The 22134-nt window shown below is 33.9% G+C and overlaps 1 protein-coding gene across 5 annotated transcripts in view; it reads right to left on the bottom strand.

Moving 5' to 3' along the window:
* Positions 1 to 22134, bottom strand: part of ATP8A1 (ATPase phospholipid transporting 8A1) — a 94316-nt gene that overhangs the window by 16371 nt on the left and 55811 nt on the right. For all 5 annotated transcript variants that reach the window (XM_085223228.1, XM_085223229.1, XM_085223230.1 and 2 more), the window contains 9 exons: positions 20325 to 20497; positions 15911 to 16094; positions 15697 to 15807; positions 11101 to 11175; positions 10848 to 10970; positions 8424 to 8502; positions 6213 to 6274; positions 2471 to 2527; positions 1939 to 2046 (listed from right to left, as the gene is read on the bottom strand). In XM_085223228.1, the coding sequence (XP_085079354.1) occupies positions 1939 to 2046; positions 2471 to 2527; positions 6213 to 6274; positions 8424 to 8502; positions 10848 to 10970; positions 11101 to 11175; positions 15697 to 15807; positions 15911 to 16094; positions 20325 to 20497 (972 nt within the window). The remainder of the gene's footprint in view (positions 1 to 1938; positions 2047 to 2470; positions 2528 to 6212; positions 6275 to 8423; positions 8503 to 10847; positions 10971 to 11100; positions 11176 to 15696; positions 15808 to 15910; positions 16095 to 20324; positions 20498 to 22134) is intronic.

The following is a 22134-nucleotide window of genomic DNA, read 5'->3' as shown; positions in this document are numbered from 1 at the left end:
AGGCAATGTATTTGTCAACAGGTCTTTGTCCATAAAGAATATAGCTCAAAAAGCTAGATGAGTTTTTAAAATGAGCACTTAAGGTCTATAAGAAGTTTAAAAGAGACCATTCCAATGTTAGAGGCCTCTAGCTAAATTCTTAGAAAAAAAAAACAGAAGCAAAAAAACAACTTCTCCAACAATTGTGTGCATCTAGTACTACTATATATACATAAGCAAAGCCACAAATTCCTACTAACAAAATAACTAGATACATTTCAATCACAGATACATTTTTACCCAAATTCATTTATTTAACTTAGTAAGTCATATTACTTTGGTGTCACATGGAATCCAAATTGCAAGAGTATTTACTTTTAATGGGCAGAAACCTCACTTTACAAGCAAATATTTTGCAAAGTTTGTAGGAAATGAATTCCTTTCAGTGACATCTTTCGTTTACAACTTCAGAGACTGAACATGCATTAAGTAAAACATTCAGCTATTTCAACTGTGAAGTAGCCACCTCTATGCCTTATCAAGTGCAATACATCCTGCTGCCCACATTGTTCTTATTGCTACAGCCATTCTTCTGGCTTGAACAAGACAGTGTAAAAACACAAAACAAAAAAACCAACCAAATCAAAACCACACATGACAAATTCCAGATATATTCTGAAATTTCTTCTAAAAATATAGTGAATATGAAGAAAAATGCTTAGGTACGATAGCTTTAATCAATTTAGAATAATGTACATAATTTTTTTTTTTTTTTTTTTTTTTTTTTTTTTGAGTAATGGAGGCAACAAGTTAACATAAAATCTACCTATATATAGCAAAGTTAGAGGTTGTAGTAGAGAGGAAAACCAGCAGGAAATTACATAAATTTCATCCTCTTTCTTTGGTGCCCAAGTACTTAAGAAGTACATAAGTCAACTCCTTGTGTTTTCCACTGTAATTTAGTACTTACATAAATGACTACATACTTGTTTTCCCATAACAGCTTATGTGGGAGGTGAGATTTGTGGGTCTGATTTAACTCCAAGCAAGAGAGGGATATTCACTACATTTCCCCCATTGTGCAGGTGTTTTTAAATTGCTGAATTACATGATAGAAGCAAAGTTAAAAGCACCTACTCTCCTACTTGTGTATGGCTTGATCTTGTTGATGTGATTTGAGAACAATCGGAGGAGTACTTTTTTGAAACAAACAGGTATTCTCACCTTCTTATTCCCAACAGCCATGCCCAGAAACAGATATTAGTGTCTGTAGAATAAATACTAAGCTTCAGATGTTTTTAGAAATGAATAGTTTTGAGAATTTGGGACTGAAGTTCCATTAAATAAGGACAAGCAGCAACTGTGTATCTTTTCTGGATTTAGTACTATTTGCAATAGTCACAATAGGTTTACACAAATAGGATAGTAATAAAACAGAAACCAAAATTTATACTAAAAGATTAAAGAAACAGTAGAATAATACATTCCAAGCACAACACTAATTGAAAAGTAAATGTGTGATGGTGCTCAGCTGCTCACGCAATGTTGCGGCAACTCAAATTTCTGACACATACTAGAGTTTTGAAGACAGCTTTCAGCAATGTACTACATGTGCTGTTTAAGTATAAAAAATCTCCAGCCAACTCAGTGCTGTAATTTTGAGTTCTGAATTTGGTTAAGACCTCTCTTTAGAAAAGTAAAATCTGTGATGCGCCTTATTTGTCAACTCTTCCTTGCTAGACCATGTAATCACAGCATGTTAGCTGAGCTTTTTTTTTTTCCAGAAGAGTAAAATTTCATCCTGTTTTCAATAAACATGACTTCCATATTGAAGGTATAGTAAGAATCAAACATCTCACGTACCTCTAGCTAAGAGAAGGATCCGATACAGATTAGGTCTGAACTAAAACCTGAAGTATTCTTTGTGCACATGCGGAGATCAGTTAAAATATACTTTACCTCTCCTGACATATCGGGTGCCATAGGAATGACTGGCCACAAAGAAGAGTAGATGCCAAAAAACACTACCCAGAGTGCTATGCTGCCCCAGATAGCTATATGGCTGAACTGTTAAAACAAAGAAAAACAAAATAATCATCGTAGATGTATTATGACATAAAAAAAGACCTTTGCTACTTACTGTTTATGATGCATTTCTGATAAACATTCCAATGTCTAGTATTAACTGTTATAGTTTCTTAAAGTAAGCTTACATTTTCAGCAGCAATATCATTTACATTTTAAACCAATTTAAGCTTAATTACAAACAATTCAGTCATTTGATTTTCTAGGATGATTTTAAGCCTTACTCCAAATTCCTCCTTTTCACTATTCATCATTTTTTTAATGTATGTATTTTCTATCTTCCCATGAGTTACCACAATTTAATTTGATACTATAGCAAAAGCCAGACATAATAAGAAAAAAAAATAATAATTCATCCATCATACTTTATAGTGCACTTGAGAATGTGATAAAGATATTTGCTTACCAAAGTCCAATACGAAGTCTCTAATCCAGCCTTCAAACATACAGTTAGAACCACAAACTTTAAAAAAAGAGAAAGAGAGAGGGGGATTCTTATTTAACATGAAAATCTTACTGAACACATACAGAGTTAATTATTTGGTTAATCTTTCAGGAGAACATAGAATAAGAGGTTTCACTATTTCTGTAATTTATGTTATGTTTACTTGCACAAATAAGAGAAAGGCTAATCAATCTCTTCAATTTAAATGAGATTTCTTTAATAATATTCAACAAAGTACTGTCTGTGTGTCAATACACAGGTCAATGCAACAGGTTCCAATGTACCAATGCAGTAGAAATTAGTAAAACAAAATGCAGTCATTTCTATAGAGCTGCAAAGCTAGGGAATGGCCCGTCTGATTTAAAATAACGTGTTCCAAAAATGTAGAATTCTCAACAGCTCCTAAATAAAATTATTTTAGACTGTGCTAGCTGCACTTTACCTGTTTCTCTCTAAGTGTGTGAGTTTAGATCTGAAGTTTAAGTGTCCATTTGAAATGACCAAGTAAAACGAGACTACAAACTTTAAAAGTAAATGCAATTAATGAGCACGTAATAAAGTATTATTAGTTTCAAATAATAATCTTCATTTGTTCTTTCTGGAGTACTCTTGTTTTATATTAAGGATCTTAAACATTCCCCTTGTCTCCTACAATACTGGAAGTTTGCCTTTAACCAAGTTGCTAGTTATTTTGGTTAACAGAGAGGTGTGTGAAAAGTATTCCAACTGTAGTTCATTGCAGTCAGTAAGAGATCATAGATGGTCTTTAGCTATTGAGAGGATGACTTCAACTTTCTACATAAAGAGAGATTCTGAAGATACAGAAGCTTGGCTGAAAACCTGCAATTGTTTAAGTTTACATTAATCCAAATTAAAAAAGTTGCTTCAATTCAGCAGTATTTTGTTCAAGAGTCACCTTCACCAAACTCAGAAAAGCCAGAGCCATTACTGACAGTCCAAAACCTATGTTCTGTGACAAAATAACACATAGAATCTGTTTTATGTTATTTTCCTTCCTCTTTCTCATTTTTTATCTTTTCTTATTTTGACTCTTTTTTTATGGAGCAATCCCTGAACACATCATGTTATTCTCCAATATGACATGTTCCATTTTAATTTAGAGATGAGCAGTAGTTGAAAATCTACAATTCAACAGCAATGAATAGTCAATAAAACTGTTTATCTCTTTCCTTTGAAATTTACAAAAATAAGTTTTATATTCACTAAAGAAATACTGGATATCATTTTAGCACATGCGTGAAGAGGTATTACAAGTTTTGCTTTCTGCAATCCCAAATACACGAGCCACAAAGACCAAATTCTAACAGCTACATTTTAGTTTCAAATATATATGATTAAAAATCTGGTTTATTGGCCATGTTGGAGCAATCATTTAAGTGGGGACTTCATCAGTAGCTGAACTTCAAGGAGGCTCAAAAACTCAGAAGTAATTTCCTTCCATCAGAAGCTGAAAATCACTAGTTAAATATATTTGACAATTCTTGCACTTTGTCTGGAGCACAGAAGGATACAAAATCCCACTAGAAAGCTTTCACCCTACCTAGAGGTTTATGCTTTTAATCTGGAGTTTGGAGTGCCTTGTTTCAACTACTGGTGCATTAATAAGGATAAAAAAAAAAAAAAAAGAAAAAAAGAACTGTGCCACAATTTCATTATTTAAAAATGGTGTGAAATCTCATTAGAAGAAAATTAAGGACCATGATGAGTGTTATAATTTACTTAGTCTATCCAGTCATGGTGCTGTATTTGGATGCATGAAAAAATGAATTATGGAGAAAAAATATTTCTCACTGTTACATGTGCTTGTTATTTTTGAATCTGACATAAGAGGAGAAATTACCATTTAGGATCAGTTTAAGAAGTCTCGTTGCATAGACCATGCACACAAAACAAAAACAGTGAAGGCTGCTGTCAAAGGAGATACTGACTGTGTGAATAAGTTCCCTCTTCACATTACACTGTTCCACATCCCCAAACTGAAAGTCTCTCATATCTTCAAGAGTATTCAAGAACTCCTTGAATTCCTGTGCAAGGGTAGGAACAGCAATTGCAACACTCACCCCTCCCAAGATTTTCAATGTGAAGGGAAGGAAAGCAAAAGGAAGAGCAGCTTGTCTGGACTTAAAATGGTGAAGTAATAGTTTATTTGGAATTCTTGACCATTTTGTAAGGTAGTAACAATCAATTAAGACTCTCAGGGCAGTGAGGTTTCAGCTCTCTAAGTAGAAAACCAGTTGCAGAAAGTGACAGAAGAATTGCACTGTCTATTGTGGCCTCTAAACATTTATGGATGCAGCCTGACAAACAGTAACAACCAGCCCCACACTATGATACTGAAAGTATCAGAAATGAAATAATTTCTCAAGGCAGTGGAAAATGCTACTGTAAATTTAAAAAAGCAGGCTTTGATGTTTGTGAGCCACCTGATATAACAGATGATGCTCAGATGTGCTAAGATTTCAAGACTGCCATCAGTTGATGGATGACAGTCCAAATAACGGAAGTAAACCCTAATCCACTAGTCTCTCAGTATACCATATGTAACTTGTTTTCTTCTAGTGTCAAGCTTGGCTTTCAAAAGGAGACAGAGCAGAACCACTACTAGGATGAAGTTCTGAGACCATTTCAGGACAGAACTTCAGCTGTGATTACAGCAGTATGTTGAATAATTGGGTTTAACAATGTGTACAGTGCTAACCTGCTCAATTGAATGATGGCCACTGTAAAGGATGCTTTAAGATATCCACTCTGTAGAATGATGGCCATTGTTAAGGATGCTTTAAGAGTAGAAGTGGATGCTGGCTGTCAGAAAACCTGACTCAGGTCCTAGGATAAGTGAAGTTACACAAGTCGTGTATACATTTTGTAAAATTCACAACATCAGCTGAACTGAGTCAGGTTGCAACTTGTAAGTAAACAGTAGGGTCTGAACCTGATGCAGAGAACCTCTTTCCCTGAGAACGTTTCATTTCAAATGCCAAGTGGCTCTGGTAGACACATTCAACTTTGAAGGCCAGAGGAGAGTGAGCAGGTCTAATTCTGCTTCTAAAAGTTCTTGAAAAACCCGTACGTGCTGGATATTCTCAGTAAGTGAGAAACAGGTATTTAGCTTCATCACTTTGTTTTATGAGATATAAAGACTAAAAGAAAAAGCAAGATTAGTAAGCACAAGAGTAACATAAGATTACCATTAGGTGTGGTCAAGTTTAATTAATTATGGCAGTTTGGCTACCTTGAAAAACAAGTCTTAGTTGCATGTGGTTATGCCCTTACTTCAAGTTCCTATTACTAATCAAAGAGGGAATAGAGACTTATACTTTCTCAAGTCAACAAAGCAGTTCCACACACGATAACTCATGATGTCTCCAATGCAGAAATTTAACTTAAATTATGGTAATTGTTAATTAGGGAATTACAGTTCTCACTATTTCAAAAATAGACTGTTTCCAGTAAAGGATGGATGAGCCTTCTGCATCTTTATTAAACTACTTTGTTTTAAAAATCAGAATTAAATGCAAAACACACTTCAAGGTTTCTTAGAGTCATCCAAGTATCATTTCATATCAAGTCTTCAATACAGAGAATCATAAATAATAATTAAAAACATCTCTGTAGGAGTTAAAGATAGAGTCAGTATAGACAAACAGTTGATAAAGCATTAGATAGCTGTAGCAAGACTTACAGTATAAACGGTGTTTCCCAAAAGCAGATAATCTGAAGTTTTACCATTACCAAATACAGTGCCTGCGGAAGGAAGCAAACACTTAAATATACTCAATAGTACCATACTCTATTGACACTTTATCTCTGGATAGAACAGCACACCACAAGGAACAAGAGCTCTGGAAGCCTAAAAACAAAGCTGAGGCACTGCTTATTTTGAAGTTTATACAAGAGAAGTGGCAGTTGGTAGGCTTACTTGTATGTACAAATCTGATTGCTATATTGATGAACTTCCAGAAAATTTTTCTGTCAAGATCTATGTCCTTATTACTTCTTATATCCAGATGATAATAAATAGAGTGTAGACCCTAGTTTTGCATACTGTCCAGAGTCTAGGTTCTATGAAACAAATCCTGAAAATTTTTAAAAATTCATAGCTATTCTCTGCTCAACTATTTCTTGTAGATGCTACTACAATGCAGGCAGTTTGAAATTTTCCACTTAGCCTTATTTGTCCACACATTTATTGATTCTAAAGAGTAAATACAAAAAAGCACTCGAAGAAAAGGCTGTGAGCTCTCCGTGACTCCATAATCTTCAAGATTTTCAGTGTACTAATAAATATCTGTTCAAATTTGCATTCTGTTGCTTAACAATATATATACCTAGCAGTAAAAAACTCAATGAAATAAAACACAGGCATAAGCAGACAACTACGACAGTTCCCAACTGTTGGACTGCTAAGACTCAGCACTTTTATGCACTCTTAAAGTTGTGCTATTTATCATTCTTCCTCCATTACTCTCTTCATTTCTTTCAGAATTCTCCTGCACTGTCTCTTTCATAAGAAATATGTGGAGACAGAGACCCGTTCACAGAAGTTCTGCTCTCTACTGGATCTCTCTGATGTAAGAACCTGTAAGCATTATTTTCTCTTCCTTCTTTATATACACTTAGCAGCTTCTACCCTGCATTCTTCTCCCCTTGCAGAAACTCTGCACCAGCTGGATCTACAGGAAGCTGTTGTTGTACTACACACCAAGCACACAAACCCCTGGTCTTATTTCTGCTCCCCTTGCTCACCCAGCCCTTCCTTAGGAAGGGAGACAATGACAAAAGAAAGTGTTTTTTTTTCCAGACTTGATGTCAGTAAACAGGTCAGCTCTAGCTCCTCTACTGTGAGCAGGAGAGATCCACACTGGAAGAATGCTCTTGCAGGAATCCAGTAGTTTTACCCAGATATCACAGATTTACTGTTCACATGACCTCTATTCTGTGCTATGCAATGCATCAGTCTCTTACACAGATTGACTACAACTTCGAATTTGGATTTTATTATGAATTTGAAGCTGCAGTATGAGAGTGGTTGGGTGCTGGAACAGGCTGCCCAGAGAGGTTGTGGATGCCCCATCCCTGGAGGTGTTCAAGGTCAGGTTGGATGGGGTCCTGGGCAGCCTGGTCTAGTACTGAATGGGGAGGTTGGTGGCTACCAATTGCTCTAGAGCGAATTGCTTGGCTGTTATCAAGAAAGCTGAGATGACTACTAATTTAACAGAGAAAGTATAAGGCACAAGCTATTCTTACGTTTATATTTTCTACAATGTGGAGGCAAAACATCCCAGGCCTATTAGAGCTGCCATAAACACAAATATTCCCACAACCTGGAAATAACTCTTTCAGTCTTTGACAATTAATATGGTGTGCCTCCCAACCATCCTGTTTCCTTCTACATCTCAGGTGCACATATGACACCTAAGCTAGAACAGCGACAGGACTGAGCTGTCCAGGATGACCTGCTTTGATCTGTCACAAGTCTACTGATACAGATGTAAGCTACTGGGTTTATATACCCCTGAAGCAACAGGAAAGACTGTATCCACAGCCAATAGAGACTTACAAAATAAGAGTCAATGCAAAGGACTTTAGTGATTTATGATCTTTTAAGTATTTTACACAGTACATTATTATACAAAGATAACAATTAAATAGTAATTTTCTCCATAGTTTAAATTTACTTCAAGCATATTTATAGTTTTATGTAGACAGTATTGATTCTACTTTTAAACACATTTTAAATAAAACATTTTAAATAGACTGCATCTGTTCCAGTTCTAGAAGTAACACTATCTCACAAAGCTATCAGTATTAATAAAGCATTACTACATAAAAAAAGTTACTTAGAAATTCAGTACCTTTTGAGATTTATTTTTTTATTTTTCATAACACTTACCATGCTGGAGGGCTTTTAGTGGAAACCAAAACAGAATGAATGAGTGGAAGAGGCCATTTAAACAATGTACCCAGAAAACCTAAGGGAAAAGAGAAATCCATGAGAACCATTTGCAACAAACTAGCTCTATGAACCCTGACCTTTCTTTTCATCTGTGTGTTAGATTCACAAAACGTGTTTCTGTCAGGCCACCACTGTGAAGTAACATAACTGACAGGCACTTTCTGCCTCTTAGCTCTTCATGGGTCATTTGTTTATTTTTATGTTTTGAAAAAAAAGTATGTATTATCTCCTCCTTTTAATTTCAAATCAGAAAGGCAATTAAAACTTATACATATGGGAGTATCATCAGAAGAAAATAAACTAAACCAGACAAGTGGAACAATTGCTACATTCTAAGGAAGGGAAGTAAAAAAGGACTTCAGTTTTTATAATTTACTTTTTGCGTAACAATTTTTAAGGCAGAACAACAAATCACGAGTTTACATAAACTTACCTACATATTTCCACACACAAATTAAAAAAAGACAAATAATATCTTCCAAAGATTTCTCCTTACATGCACACCTTCATCACACGGGTCTTTCTTTAATGTACTTTCAAAATAATTGAATTAACTTCGAACTTATTTCCATTTATTAAAAATACTTCCAAAAACAAATGTATTAAGTTTATCCAGAAACAACCTTCTGATGCTTTCCGTAATAGATATCGTACATATTCTTAAATTTTTTTTTTTAATATCTGTAACCAGCACCTTCAGGATAGCAATTTTTTTTTTTTTCCCATTAGCAATGTATTTGACAATTACAGCCTTTATTAGAATTAACTATCGTGTATTATCAGAGTTCAGATGTTCAAACAATTGAAATTAAGTTGCTTGCCTCACATTTTTCAGAATGTCTCAAAGTCTTTTGTTAGATTATACAACTACCCTACGATGTATGATCCAATTTACACTCCAACACTTTGCACATTTGAACTTGTGCTACTCATTAACCTTTGTCTCTCCCTCTTGCTATGTCATTACCAGAAGTTTTTATTTGACAGAAAGCACAGGTGGATGCAAGAAAAATTAGTTCTACTTTTCCATTTTCCTGGCCAATTCTTATTGTCACATGCTAATCCTTTAACCTCTGTCATGACCTCATAACCTTTGATCCCTTTTACCATAACAAACATCTGCATCAACATTCAAGACAGTCATGTTTCCAAATCTTTAACAACACCTATTCAGCTTACATAGCTGGGAATTTTGTAGACTTTTACTTCTAATAAGTATCGTATGGGAAGAGCCATAGAATTTCCAAGGAAGTGAACAATACAGCTGTGCAATAAATATATATGTATAACAGAGTTATCATTTAAAAACAGAACTGTAACTCATGATGTACACTACTGTATTAAAACTATCACAACACAGAAGTGCCTGAATTAACAGACCATTGCAAGTCTTGCATTGTTAAAGCATTCGCAGTGACATAATGACAGTTTCCTTATCATTTTCAGGTTTGTGAGTGAAGAGAGGAAGTGAAGCTGAAGGAGAAAAATCTCACGCAGACAAGATTTGGGGATGTTTTAGACAAGTAATTCTCTGTAAAAGTACTTCGGTTTCACAAGAGAAGTGGCACAAGAGTAGGAGGTATCAGCTCTCCACAAACTACGAATCATCACTTAACAGGTATTCAGTGGCAAATTAAAAATGTTTTCAACTTCACTATACAATGACATTACTTCAAAGTCCTAATTATATGCAGAAAAGTCAAATCAAATCAAAAGGAACCCTTAAAATGTCACAATGCTTGCACAGATTCTGGAAATAGTTTAATTATCTCTTAATACAGATTATTTATGGACAAATCTGTAGAAATGGCATGTTTTATATATAAGTCCTGTGTTTTTTTACTATTTAATCTCCAAGATCATATAGAGATATTAAGAAATAATAAGATATTTTCTACTAGAAGTAACTGCAAATTTGTTTTGATCTTTCTGATGCATTTTTAACTGTATTCAAGTATTTTTTCCCAAAACTCAAAATTAAATTGTAAAATCACAACCCCAAACTGACAAAGAATTGAACCATGTCCCTCCCTCTACAAATCTAATGACAGATTTTATTGTCCTCTGAAACACTTCTCCACAGGCTTCTGTAATCCATTCTCATATAACAGTACAAACACATACAAACCAATGACAGAGAAGTTTAATCACTTCTGCCTGTAGAAGACAGCTTTATTGCCAGCAGAGAAAAAGAATCAAGGCTGAAAATAAAATAATGCTTGCTGTCTATTTCCACATTTCAATGTAAACAGACAAATATGATTTGTATAATTTATGGATAAGTGGACAACTGGAAACAGTAGCAATAAATATCGTCTCCTAAAGATAATTATGTTTTAATTACATTTGATTTTTATCTACCTTGGTATTGAAGTCCAGTGCATTTTGGGAAGTCTTGTATAACTCAGGATATTTCAGCATGTTTTCTTTTCGGCAGGATCTTTCAAATATTCCAAGAGTCAGTGGAGGCATTGCTGTAAACATCTAGTATGCGGATTAAAAAAACATATTGCAAGAGTTGAGAAGTGAAGCCTCGCTTAAGGATTATTCAGAGTTGTTACTCAAGACGCCTTTATGATTATGATTGAAAATGAAAACACAAAAACAACCTTACCACATTGTAAAGGCCTATACACCATCTTTCAAAGAGAATTTGTCCAGAAAAGCCATTGACAAAAGCAAACCAGATCTGAAAAAGAGGAGAATCATACTACGCAAGTGTCTTGCAAAGTGTAATAAACAGATTTTTCTTCAACTTTACAAAACAGGGTATTCCTAGAACACATTTACAATACAGTTGAGAGCGTTCTGCTCTAAACCTCTATGATAAAAATTATTATAGAAATAACTTGCTTTCAGAACAGATGGGCAATCTAGTCTAATATGTTAGCAATTCCAACTAAATATGGAAATATTTCAGGGAGGTAGCTATTTTCAAAATCAATTTCATGTTTTTTAATAATTTAAGAGTAATTTAGCTCAATGCATTTGTATTGTGGTTTGTTTGTTTATTTATTTATTTATTTTAAAATGAAACAGGATTACTTTCCTAAAAGCATGGAAACATGGAAAAAAACCCACATTTTCTCACATTCTTTAGCAAAACATAACCACTTTCTTGTTTTTCTTACCTCACACTTACATTATTTGAATGACAGGAGAATTATGTCATGACAGGAGAGGATGTTTTACTAGCAAGTTATGCCAAAATTATTTTGTCTTTGACAAATAGTCATTGTAAGGTATCAGAAGTCAGGATTACCTAAATAATATTCTAGTTAATTTAAGGCTCATGTCTTTCAAGTGAACTTTCAAATGCCACTTTGCAGAGACTCTGCTACAGTTTTCATTTTGTTTGACTTCATAATGGGAGCACGAATTGCTACAAATTCCATGTTTATCAATATATACACAGGCTAATGTGCAGATAATCAGATTCTATGGACAAACTTATTCTTTTATTACATGGAGGAATGTCTGAACATTTTTGCAAATACTTAAAAAAAATTGAAATTAGCAACTATTAATATGAAAAACAGGAGTTGAAATCCAGTTAAAACTGCTGCTTATTCAAGTAATAAATAAAAAGTAAAAATAACTATGTCCAATTATTGGAACAAGATTGTATATAAGAAGCACAAAAGTGCTTCTTTGTGATACAAAGTCATAGAAGACAACAAAGTTTCAGAAATCTTCTAAGTTTCTTCTGTTGTAACAAACATCCTATTTTCTAGTGTTTCATTCTATTCACTTGAAAAGCAATGTTATTCAAGGGAATTACTCCATAGTTGTTCATTAATCAGATTTTTATTAAATGTTGTGTATTTTACTTTTGGATTATTGGAGCGGGCATTACGATTAAGCTGTGATGAAATTCGATCTTTACAAGCAGTATTTTCTCAGTAATTGAGCATGAGAGTAGTATGAGTGTTCGTTACTAAACATCAACATGGTTTTTTTGATATTTTACAACTAAGCTTAAAGCATGAATCTAGTCTAGAACCTCATCACTACTGTTCAAGACAAGTTGTGCTCAACTGCCTTTTTCTTTTCAACTCCTTCATTAGGCATAGCTCCTGCGTTATCAAACCCCCAAACTAGGAAGATGGCTCTTGGTAGAGGACTGCTGGACAGATAACAATACATGATTTGCCCCTTTTAAAAACACTTAATTTGAAATGGTTTAGGGTGATGTAAAAGCAAAATATCATTAAGGAATAAGCTAGGCTTATTCCTTAGTAGCCAGGCTTAAGTGCATACGTCTCCTTGCTGTTAATGTTAAACAGTTTAACAAAAATACAAGTCTAGGAAGAAAATTATACCCATAACCTTACATGAAGACCAAACTCTATGGAGCTGAATACGGTATTAATAGTGACAGTGACAAGAAACACACAGTTTCTTTCTTCACAGTGGAAAATTTAATTACAGACAACTGTGTTTCTGGTTATGGGGGACAATGGATGAAGGCAACAGCATGAGCAAAACATGAGTATTTATGACTTATTTTACATCATGGTAATTTTGTCTGTTCTCCCTATCAAACTGCTCAAATTACTGAGCAAGCATCTCTGTAATGAGAGGAAAGGAGAGAGGGGTCTGAGAAGTAATTTGGACTGTAAGAGGGAGAAGTGAAAATTCAGACCATTTTGTGGTTCAGTGGTCATGGAATTTCTCTCAAAATAAAAGACTTTGGTTCATAAAATGAGATATATCTCAATGCAGATCCTTACACTGCTGTTTTCAAACCATATAATGCAAAAAAGTGGGCACAAACTGCTTTCCACTGTCCGTTTTTTAAACTGAAGTCAGTACACTTTACATGCATTATAATCATACTTCACTATATAACCTTTAATGTTATTGGAACTAGTTCCATATAAAAGATGAGGTACATATTTAAATATATATTGAGTCATAATACAGAGTGGAGAAAAAAGTTATTACTGATCACTTCTGGTTTCTTTTCAATAGTTTAGATGTTGATAATCACTATTCAGAGAACATGAAGCATTACTATAAACCTTTAGCATTCCTACACCAAGAAACCTGTGGCACTCATTTCACCTCACCTCACAGCTGTCTACGAACAAGACTGCATTTTAGATTACATGGAATCCATTATAGTACTTGTTTCTCCTGAGCAGACATTTAAAATATAACATGCACATATGAAGTAAAGGCAGGCATTATTAATTATTTTCAGCTAATAAATGTATTTAAAAAAAACAAAAAAACAAAAAAACCTTCCAGACATGTCTTTCATAGTATTACTTTCTAAATTCCAAGACAGAAGAGGCGTGGTCACAAAGGCCTCACAGACGTTTTCCTGATGTAGCATTTCTGCATATTAAGCAGCAGCTTACAAATACTCATTGAGCTCTCTGCTCCCACGCCTGATCTGTAAAAAAACTGAAAAGAGAGATTCAAGACTGGCAGTTGTCCTTTCCAGAAACATTCACTGATGAATTTCTGCCCATTCACTCACAGCATTGACATGAGCCATTAACGTCTGTGAAAGATTTGGAGCTGACAAATGTTGGGTATATATAGTAATTGAAGTAGAAGTCCTCTAATCTTCCAGAGAGGGTGTATATGACAAAATGCTTGTATGTGTGATATGTAAAGGGTCAACATCCACATAAAAACAATCTCTTTGCCCCCTGTCTGCTCAGCAGGTTGAGGCTTCAACTACTGCTGGTACTTTGTATTTTTTTACTCTAGCATCTTTGCACCTTGCATTTAAGTTTCTCAGAAAGAATGCAACTAGTGGAATATTTACATCTGATTTAAGTTACACATTTACAGTATGTTTGGAGGTGACAAAAAGAGAAAATTAAAGAAAACAAGAAGTACGTTCTAAAGCCCAACTTCGTAAGTTTCTTTTTAAACACCTAATACTGTTTTTCAGTAAATGTTGAAAAAAATTGAAAAAATTTGAAAATTTGAAAAAAAAAATTGATATAAAAACTACTTATCAGGAATTATGGAAGTAAGATAATTTGATCAGATAATCTGATTTTTGAAATGTTGGATCTAAAAAACATCTATAAAACAGAAAGGATGTTCAATAATTTTTTTTTTTCCCCTATGGCTTTCTATTTTACAAGTTTTTCTAAAGTGTCTGTATACTTACTGCTACTTATAAAATAAAAAGTTTTAAATATTTTCAAATATTGCAACAGTAGAAGGTCACTAATATAAATATCAAAATCAGAAATATTATCCTAATGTTTACATCAACTCTAACAGGAGTAAGGCATTTTCCTTCAGTCAAAATTAAATACATACTGTGGAAGTTCAAGACATTAATTTGACAGTGTATTAAAAAATAAAATGTTTTTAAGAATAATTGTTAACCACAAGGCTGCAATGTGATCACGAAAGTTGAAAACTACATCTACATTAATCACACTGCAATACAAATGTGGAAGATTTACTTGTAAAAATTACTGTTTAATCAAAGCTTGAAACATTTTTTTCCATATTTCTAACTCACAATATCACTGTTAATTTAAAGCTTGAATTATACAAATAGTGCAACTGGATATATATTATAAAAATTCATTAGAAATACACTCAAAGTTGTAAGGTTGCAATGGTCCAGAAGGTCTTGAGAACTACAGCTACACATGCTGTCTTAACAATACAAATTGTTGTAAATAAATATTACATACTTGATATTTATTACACCACAGTCCTCTCATACTACTGTATTTTTCACAAGATACCATTCTGCTTAAAATTGCAAGTGAGAAAAAAAGGTCAGTTACCTTTAGGAAGGTAATCCTGTTTCAAAGTAGAGCCTAAAGAGGCATGGCTACCACCTCAACAAGCAAAAAGCATGCAACAGCGTAATTAAGCATGTATATAAAAAACCATAAGGATTGTTCCAAACAGCACAACACAGTTCAGTAGAGACCTGAAAAAGGACTTCAGTTTACAAATTGGACAGTTAACGACATCAGCTCAACGAAGAGCTTAAACACACACATCTCATGGTAAATTTAAGGCTACTTATATACTTATTAGTAAGATTGTTGTCGGAGGTCTTTTAAAAAGTAAAAAAATAATAATTACTGAGTTCAATAAAGATTTATCACTACTGTTTACTGGAAGTTAAATGCTTCTTAAAAATCATATAGAATAATCAAAAGCTCAAAAATAATAGAGTTTTAATTTTATAAAGTAACATTTACTGTAAAATTACCTCAATGATATAAAGGACTATATTCTTGTAGAAGCAATATAAGATGCATTTAGCCACTCTGTTATAATTCCAGGCACCATGAACCAATAACAAATTCTTCAAATACTTGAACTGCAAAAAATGAGAAACAAACATATAATGAAAATGCCCACAGATTGATATTAATTTGATGTTAAACTAATTTATTCTGGTCTTTTACAGTATAACGGCTTACCTGAGCTATTGAGTAGTCTGAAGAATTAGCAGCCTGTAGACCTTCATTTCCACTAATACCAACACCAACATGTGCTGTTTGTATCATACTAACATCATTTGCTCCATCACCAATTGCTAGAGTTACTACTTTAACTTGCTTTTTGACCATTTCTACAACTTCAGATTTTTGAAGTGGAGATACCCTAAGGTGTAACAGAAAAGAAAAAAAAAAAAACACACAATAGAACTTTCAAATCAATAACCTTGAAAAACATACTTTATTCCTTGAGAAGGCACTAAAACCAGAGTAACATCCTAGACAATGATATTGTCTTCTTGTTGGCCTTTACACTATAAGGCAAAAGCAAATTCCCAGAAAAATTCACAGAAACTTTGGATTTGTTGAAACAAGTTATTAATAGGACTAGAGACACGCAAGTCAAACAGTAATGGTCCCCTAAAATGGAGTAATGGAAGAAAATCCAGCACTGCCACTACTAATAGTAACTTAGGTTGCTTTTCATTTTGCTTTTATACGTTTTTATTTTCCTCTCTGTTAAATTATTTTATAAATTTAAGAGGCAGATATCAAAGCAAACAGGCAGAAGTAACAAGTGTGGAGCACCAATACGTTAACATAACCTACAATGCTAAGTAAGAGGATGCAAGTTTGAACACGGATTGTTGATCCTTCGCTCTATGTAACTGCTAGTAACTTCTTCATTTGTTTGCACCAACCGCCAAGAAATGTGGATGGGGAAGGAACAAACTATTTCACAGATGATTCTCAAGAGATCTGTTGATCAAACTGTATCAGTTTTGGTTCCATCTTTCATTATGTCACATGTGTATGTTCAATTTCAAGTTCACAATGTTCTATTTTGAAGTTGAAATTCAGTCCATATATTTGAGATATGATAACTGCAAATAATTTACAAAAATTATGTGCCAGCACAGGCATGTTTCACAAGGTAAGGAAGGGAAGGACCAAACTCTAAGAAATGTGTCAATCCAGTCTTGTGCTTCCTGGCACTGGAACTGCCAACCAGACCGCTCCTGAATGAGTCATTTAGGGATGCTGGAAGAACAGAAGAAATGCAAAAACTCAAACCTTGCTCTTCTCTGCCTCCTGCAGAGAAAGCAATTCACATTTCAAAACATGAACTCTGCTGCATCTAGCTGAATTTTTTGTGGAGTTGGGGATGTGCATCCAGTGAAGAGAAGATGAAATAATAATCCTTTCCTCACATATCTTTCCAGATAACTAATTCTGACTGCCTCTATGCAAAAACTTAACAAGGTTAAGAAGGAAAACTTGCCCTTGGAAACAAAATCAAAACTGAGGAAAAAAATGTGTATTTGTAATTTATTTTCTCCAAGTCTTCCTTATGCACTCACAGCAATAATCACCCTGACACCATGAGCTTGTGGTATTTTGTAGCTGAGGCTGAAAAAGAATCCCCTTTGAAGTGCCAGAATTTTGGAGTTAAGTGTTATATAGGGATGTTCATATCTTAACTTAATTCTTCCAGGTCCAAAAGAATAAAAATAGGATAATATAAAATAAGAATAATAGAAAACAAGTTTTTGGGAACAAATTCAGAAATGAAAGCCACAAAAGCGCAGTTATGTCTGAATAGCGTCCCTTCCAAAAAAATTCCAAAATAGAACAAATACCTCATGTCTTTAAGATAAAGAATCAAATTAAACTCTCCACATTCAACAGCCTTCTTTTTAAATAGTATTGAGTCTGAAGGTAGCAGTATGTCAGCGCCTGCTATGAGATTTTTGAGAAAGGCCACTGGGATGAGTACAACTTTGTGGTGAACTTGGAATGAAAGCTTATGGGCAACAGTCCTCTAGAAGAATCTCTGGTCCATGTATATTAAGAAGTACTTCAAAGATTTTTTTAAAAATTATTTTAGAGATTTGAATACTGCTGATGAGTATGATATCAAGATCAGCATTAGTCAGCTTCTGACCTGATAACTTCAAAAATCTTTCCAACTTTCCAGGAAGAATGACTTACTAGCCTTTCAGAAAATATTACAGAGGCAGCTGGAAGATGGCATTTACTTTCTCTGCCAAGTGAAAGCAATATGTTTGGTGGATACATCTAAATTCAAGACACCAAAAAAAAAAAAAAACCAACAAAAAAACCCACCACCAAACCACCTCCCGTGCAATTTGTTTATTCTGAGTGATGCATTTTTACTACAAAATAATCAATTTGACATTCTTATTGCACACATTATTCAGAAACCAATACAGAGCTGGAATTCTGTTTATTTAAGTCTTTAAGCCAAACATCTGCTTGGAATTAATAACATACGAAGATTTTTTGAAGTAAAATATCTACTAATATTTGTCAGCTTCTTGTGTTATGGCTACTCTTATTAAGAATTCATTGGTAAGAAATGACTCCAAACAAGTGAATATGGTATGTACACTTCAAAGAAAACAAAGAAATTTGTAGTTTTAAAACAAAGAAGTGTTCAAAATGTTTAGTGCTTTTATATGGATGGAAAAAAGGTTGACATTTTAATATAGTCACAACCATACATTTAAGTGATTTGTATTAATTAAAATGATAATTTTTGTCTTCAAAATCAGAAACAAGTAGAGGCAATTTTATACACTGAAGATAGAGCATTAACAGCAAAAAGTATTTTGACAGAATTTCTACTTCAGAGAAGTATGTGGTATTGAATATGTACATATTAGAACAGTGAATGCTACAAGCAAATATTTTAGTTTTAAACCTGCAGCCAATTTTAAACAACCACAAAATATGTCAGAGCATATACCTAGATATGCATTGAAACCAGATGACCTGAGAATATTACGGAAATATAGAAATAGCACAGAAAACGCTGCTAGAATGGAAACCTTCATTTTGTACTTTTTGTTGTTTTGTCACAGAGAGGTTAGCAATATATGACAACTCTATGTACAGAATACCTTGCAATGGCTCAACAGTTCAACAGAAACAAAAATAACATTTTCTCAAACAGCAAAAAATGTAGTTCAAGCAAAGAAAAGAAAGGAACAGTTTTGAAATAAACATTCTACATTCAACCCATCTACAACTTGCTATTTGTTATAATGAGTAAAACTGGAAAGACTACTGCTGTGCATTTTCTAAAGCAATTATAATCAGGCATAGTACCCAATGTAAAACAAAATGGAATTGAATGTAACAAACATATGGAGAACTCTAAAAATGTGAGATCTCATGCTTACAGCACTTCTACACTGAGAAACAGCAGGACACCTGGACTACAGAAGACTCTGAATATCTGTTTCTGAATTCACTATGCCTATACCCAACAGCTTTTTCCACACTATTACAAAGGTCAAAACAGAAATATTTTGAAAACATTAACTGGCTATACTTCTAATTATTAGACACTGATAAAAATAACAGCTATTTCCACAGCTCTGGGATTTTTGATTGCATTTCTAATAGATACTCTGTGTCGCCAACGATCTTGTAACGAAAAGTCCTTGCTTCTGTTTTTTCACACATAAATCACTTGGGCTAAGGCAAGCCCTTTGAAAGTTGATAGGAGCAATTCTTATTTATCTAGCTACTAATGATTTGACTTCCCTTTTAGTTCAATCCTTCAAATGTAGAAGAGGTGATGTAGTACTAAGGAGATATTTGAGGGTTTTGTGCTTGAAGCTGTAAAAACGCAATAAAGTCCCAAAACACAGAAGCTATCAATTATAATGCCCTTTTTAATATAAAACCAAGAACATTAAAAAGCAAGCCAAACTGTTTTCATATTGTGCATGCTTGAAAAAATGCATATCATATTTTGTTTAATCTCAAAAAAGTTCCCCTGTTAAGGTAAGCCTAGAGCTCTAACAAAGTTTACATGAAAGGATTAAATGCTTGGTTGTATAAGAGAACACCAAAACAATCAGGAATAATAACAACAATAACATAAAGGTGTTTCTGTCAACTTCAGGAAATAAAGATCACTTAGCAGTGTAGCTGTCACATTTCTGTGCGCTTATGCAGCATCACTGATGGCTTACAGGAAAGGCAGAGATGTTAAGTTTTGCCTGCAGAGGAAGTTCTATAAAAGAAGCCAGACGTATTGAAACCTGTAGTTAACTAGAGTATTAATTTAAAGTTAAGATCAGTCTTTTAATCTTGCTGAGACTATTCTTGATGGATAACACAATTTTCTTGGGTATATGCAATCCCAATTATTTTGTTTGGGAGCTATGCTGCTGTATCAGGCTTTGCTACAGAAATACTTTGCTTGAATGACTGCACTGAGGAGTATTACGTATTGTTTTTCTTCATTTAGATTTTATGGGTGGAAGATATGGATACATATAATTTCTCTGTCATGGAAACAGCTTTTTAATTTTTACATGTCAATACAAATATTGTAGAGAAAGAACAACGTAAACCTTACCTGCAACAAATAACAGCTTTACATGACAAAGCCAAATCCAGGAAATATTGCCTCACTCCAAAAGTCAAAGCATACTTCAGAGATTTACCATCAATAATGAGGGCAAAATCATTTTCCTTCCTTAAAGCATCACCAAGAGTACTGCAATGATGGCTAAGCGTCTCCCTCGTTCCCTGTTGTACAAAGAAAGTGTTATTTTTATTTCTGTTTTTTAGTCTAAGTATTCTTTCAGTAAAAAGGAAATTTCCTTTTGATTAAGTTAACAAGTAAATAGTATGTTTGTCTGTATTTAGCCGGCAGTATTATGTATTTAGCCTGCTTTGGGGAGGTCAAGCACAGCTATACTACGGAGTGTCATGAATAAAAAAAGTAATTTCTTGTTGTATTTCTTTCTATGAAGGGCTTCATAGGGCTACAATATACTGTCCTTCACAGCTCAGAAGAACAAAGGGCTTTGAAAGAGAAAGGAAGATGAAAGTTTTTGCTTATATAGATTTGAATTTGACAAACTGTTGCATCCTATGAAAACAGCAATATATATATATATATTAAAACTGGCTTAACAACCAAAAAATTGTGCTACTTCAGTGATGTCAGGCATATGTATATAGAATTTGGTGTAACCACCTAAAAAGAAAACTTCAAGAAGTAATTAAAATTTCAAATACTCTGAAACAAATCTCAACTTCACCTGTCTCCACGTGCTGACTGTGCTGTCTGGCTACTTAGCTTCTACTGGTCTTTTAAAGGCTAATTGGTTTATCTAAAAGAAGATTAGTCTGTTGGGGAGTTCTGTACTCCAGATTTCTTGTCTCTCCCTCTGTGGAAACTCCAAGAGTAAGGTGACACAACAAAAATTCTTAAAAATGACAATAACTTCTGTAACTATTTTTCAGAGTGCCTCTGTCCATTATGCAACACTACAGCGTGCAAGAAAGTATCAACTTTTCCTAATCTCCACAGACTACTCAGCTTCCGACAAAGCTTAAGTAACACAAGAGCCTGTAACTTCATATTATCCTCATCTATTGTTTCTCCTCATACATACAGTTATCAACTCTTGTTTAAATTGCCCTCAATTTTTTATCACACACATTCTGCCAGGTAGCTCCAGGCATGCTACTAATTACAAACAAACAAAAAGAAACCCCAAGACAATACAAATTACTTACCACAACTGTAAAATTGCCATATTTAAAATTCCTTTGTGGGCTTACGTGTAGCTGTATGCTGAAAGCCAGTGCACTCAATCATAAGCAGTGAAACATCCCTCATTTATTCCTACATCACTTCCATGTGGTATTACTCAGTGAAACTCATGGTAATCAAACTACTTTCTACTTTTGGTTTTAAGTATTCTTAAGATCACAATCAAAAGAATAAAGATACATTATGTTTTCTATCCATAATTAGCAGTACTATGCTAACATTTAGCAGTCCATTAAGTTAATGTGGAGGCAAAAATAAAATAAAATTTCTTTTATGTAAGAAATTTCAAGCAAAAACACATTTTGTTTGTGAAGCTAAGCAGATGTTCCTGAGAGTAGAGCCATAAAACAAATAATGCTGCAAAAAGAGATACTGAAATGTTTCCTGAAAGTGATTTCAGTTCTACCCCACCTAACGGATGCTAAAACAGACATAGTGGAGTTATTTTTAATTCCATTAAAGAAGGATATTTGTTCATACAAAGATCTCTTAATACAGCATATTTTTTGTAAACTTAGTTCCCTAAGATGGGATAAAAGTCTGAAGTAGGGTTTTTTTTGTTTTTTTTTTTTGTCTCTAGTTTCCCGTGTTTTGAATGCTA

Source organism: Meleagris gallopavo, chromosome 4 (assembly GCF_905368555.1).
Source record: "Meleagris gallopavo chromosome 4, MGAL_WU_HG_1.1, whole genome shotgun sequence".
Lineage (NCBI taxonomy): Eukaryota > Metazoa > Chordata > Aves > Galliformes > Phasianidae > Meleagris > Meleagris gallopavo.
The sequence above is the reverse complement of the archived record's forward strand: the minus strand, read 5'-3'. Positions and strand labels throughout refer to the sequence as shown.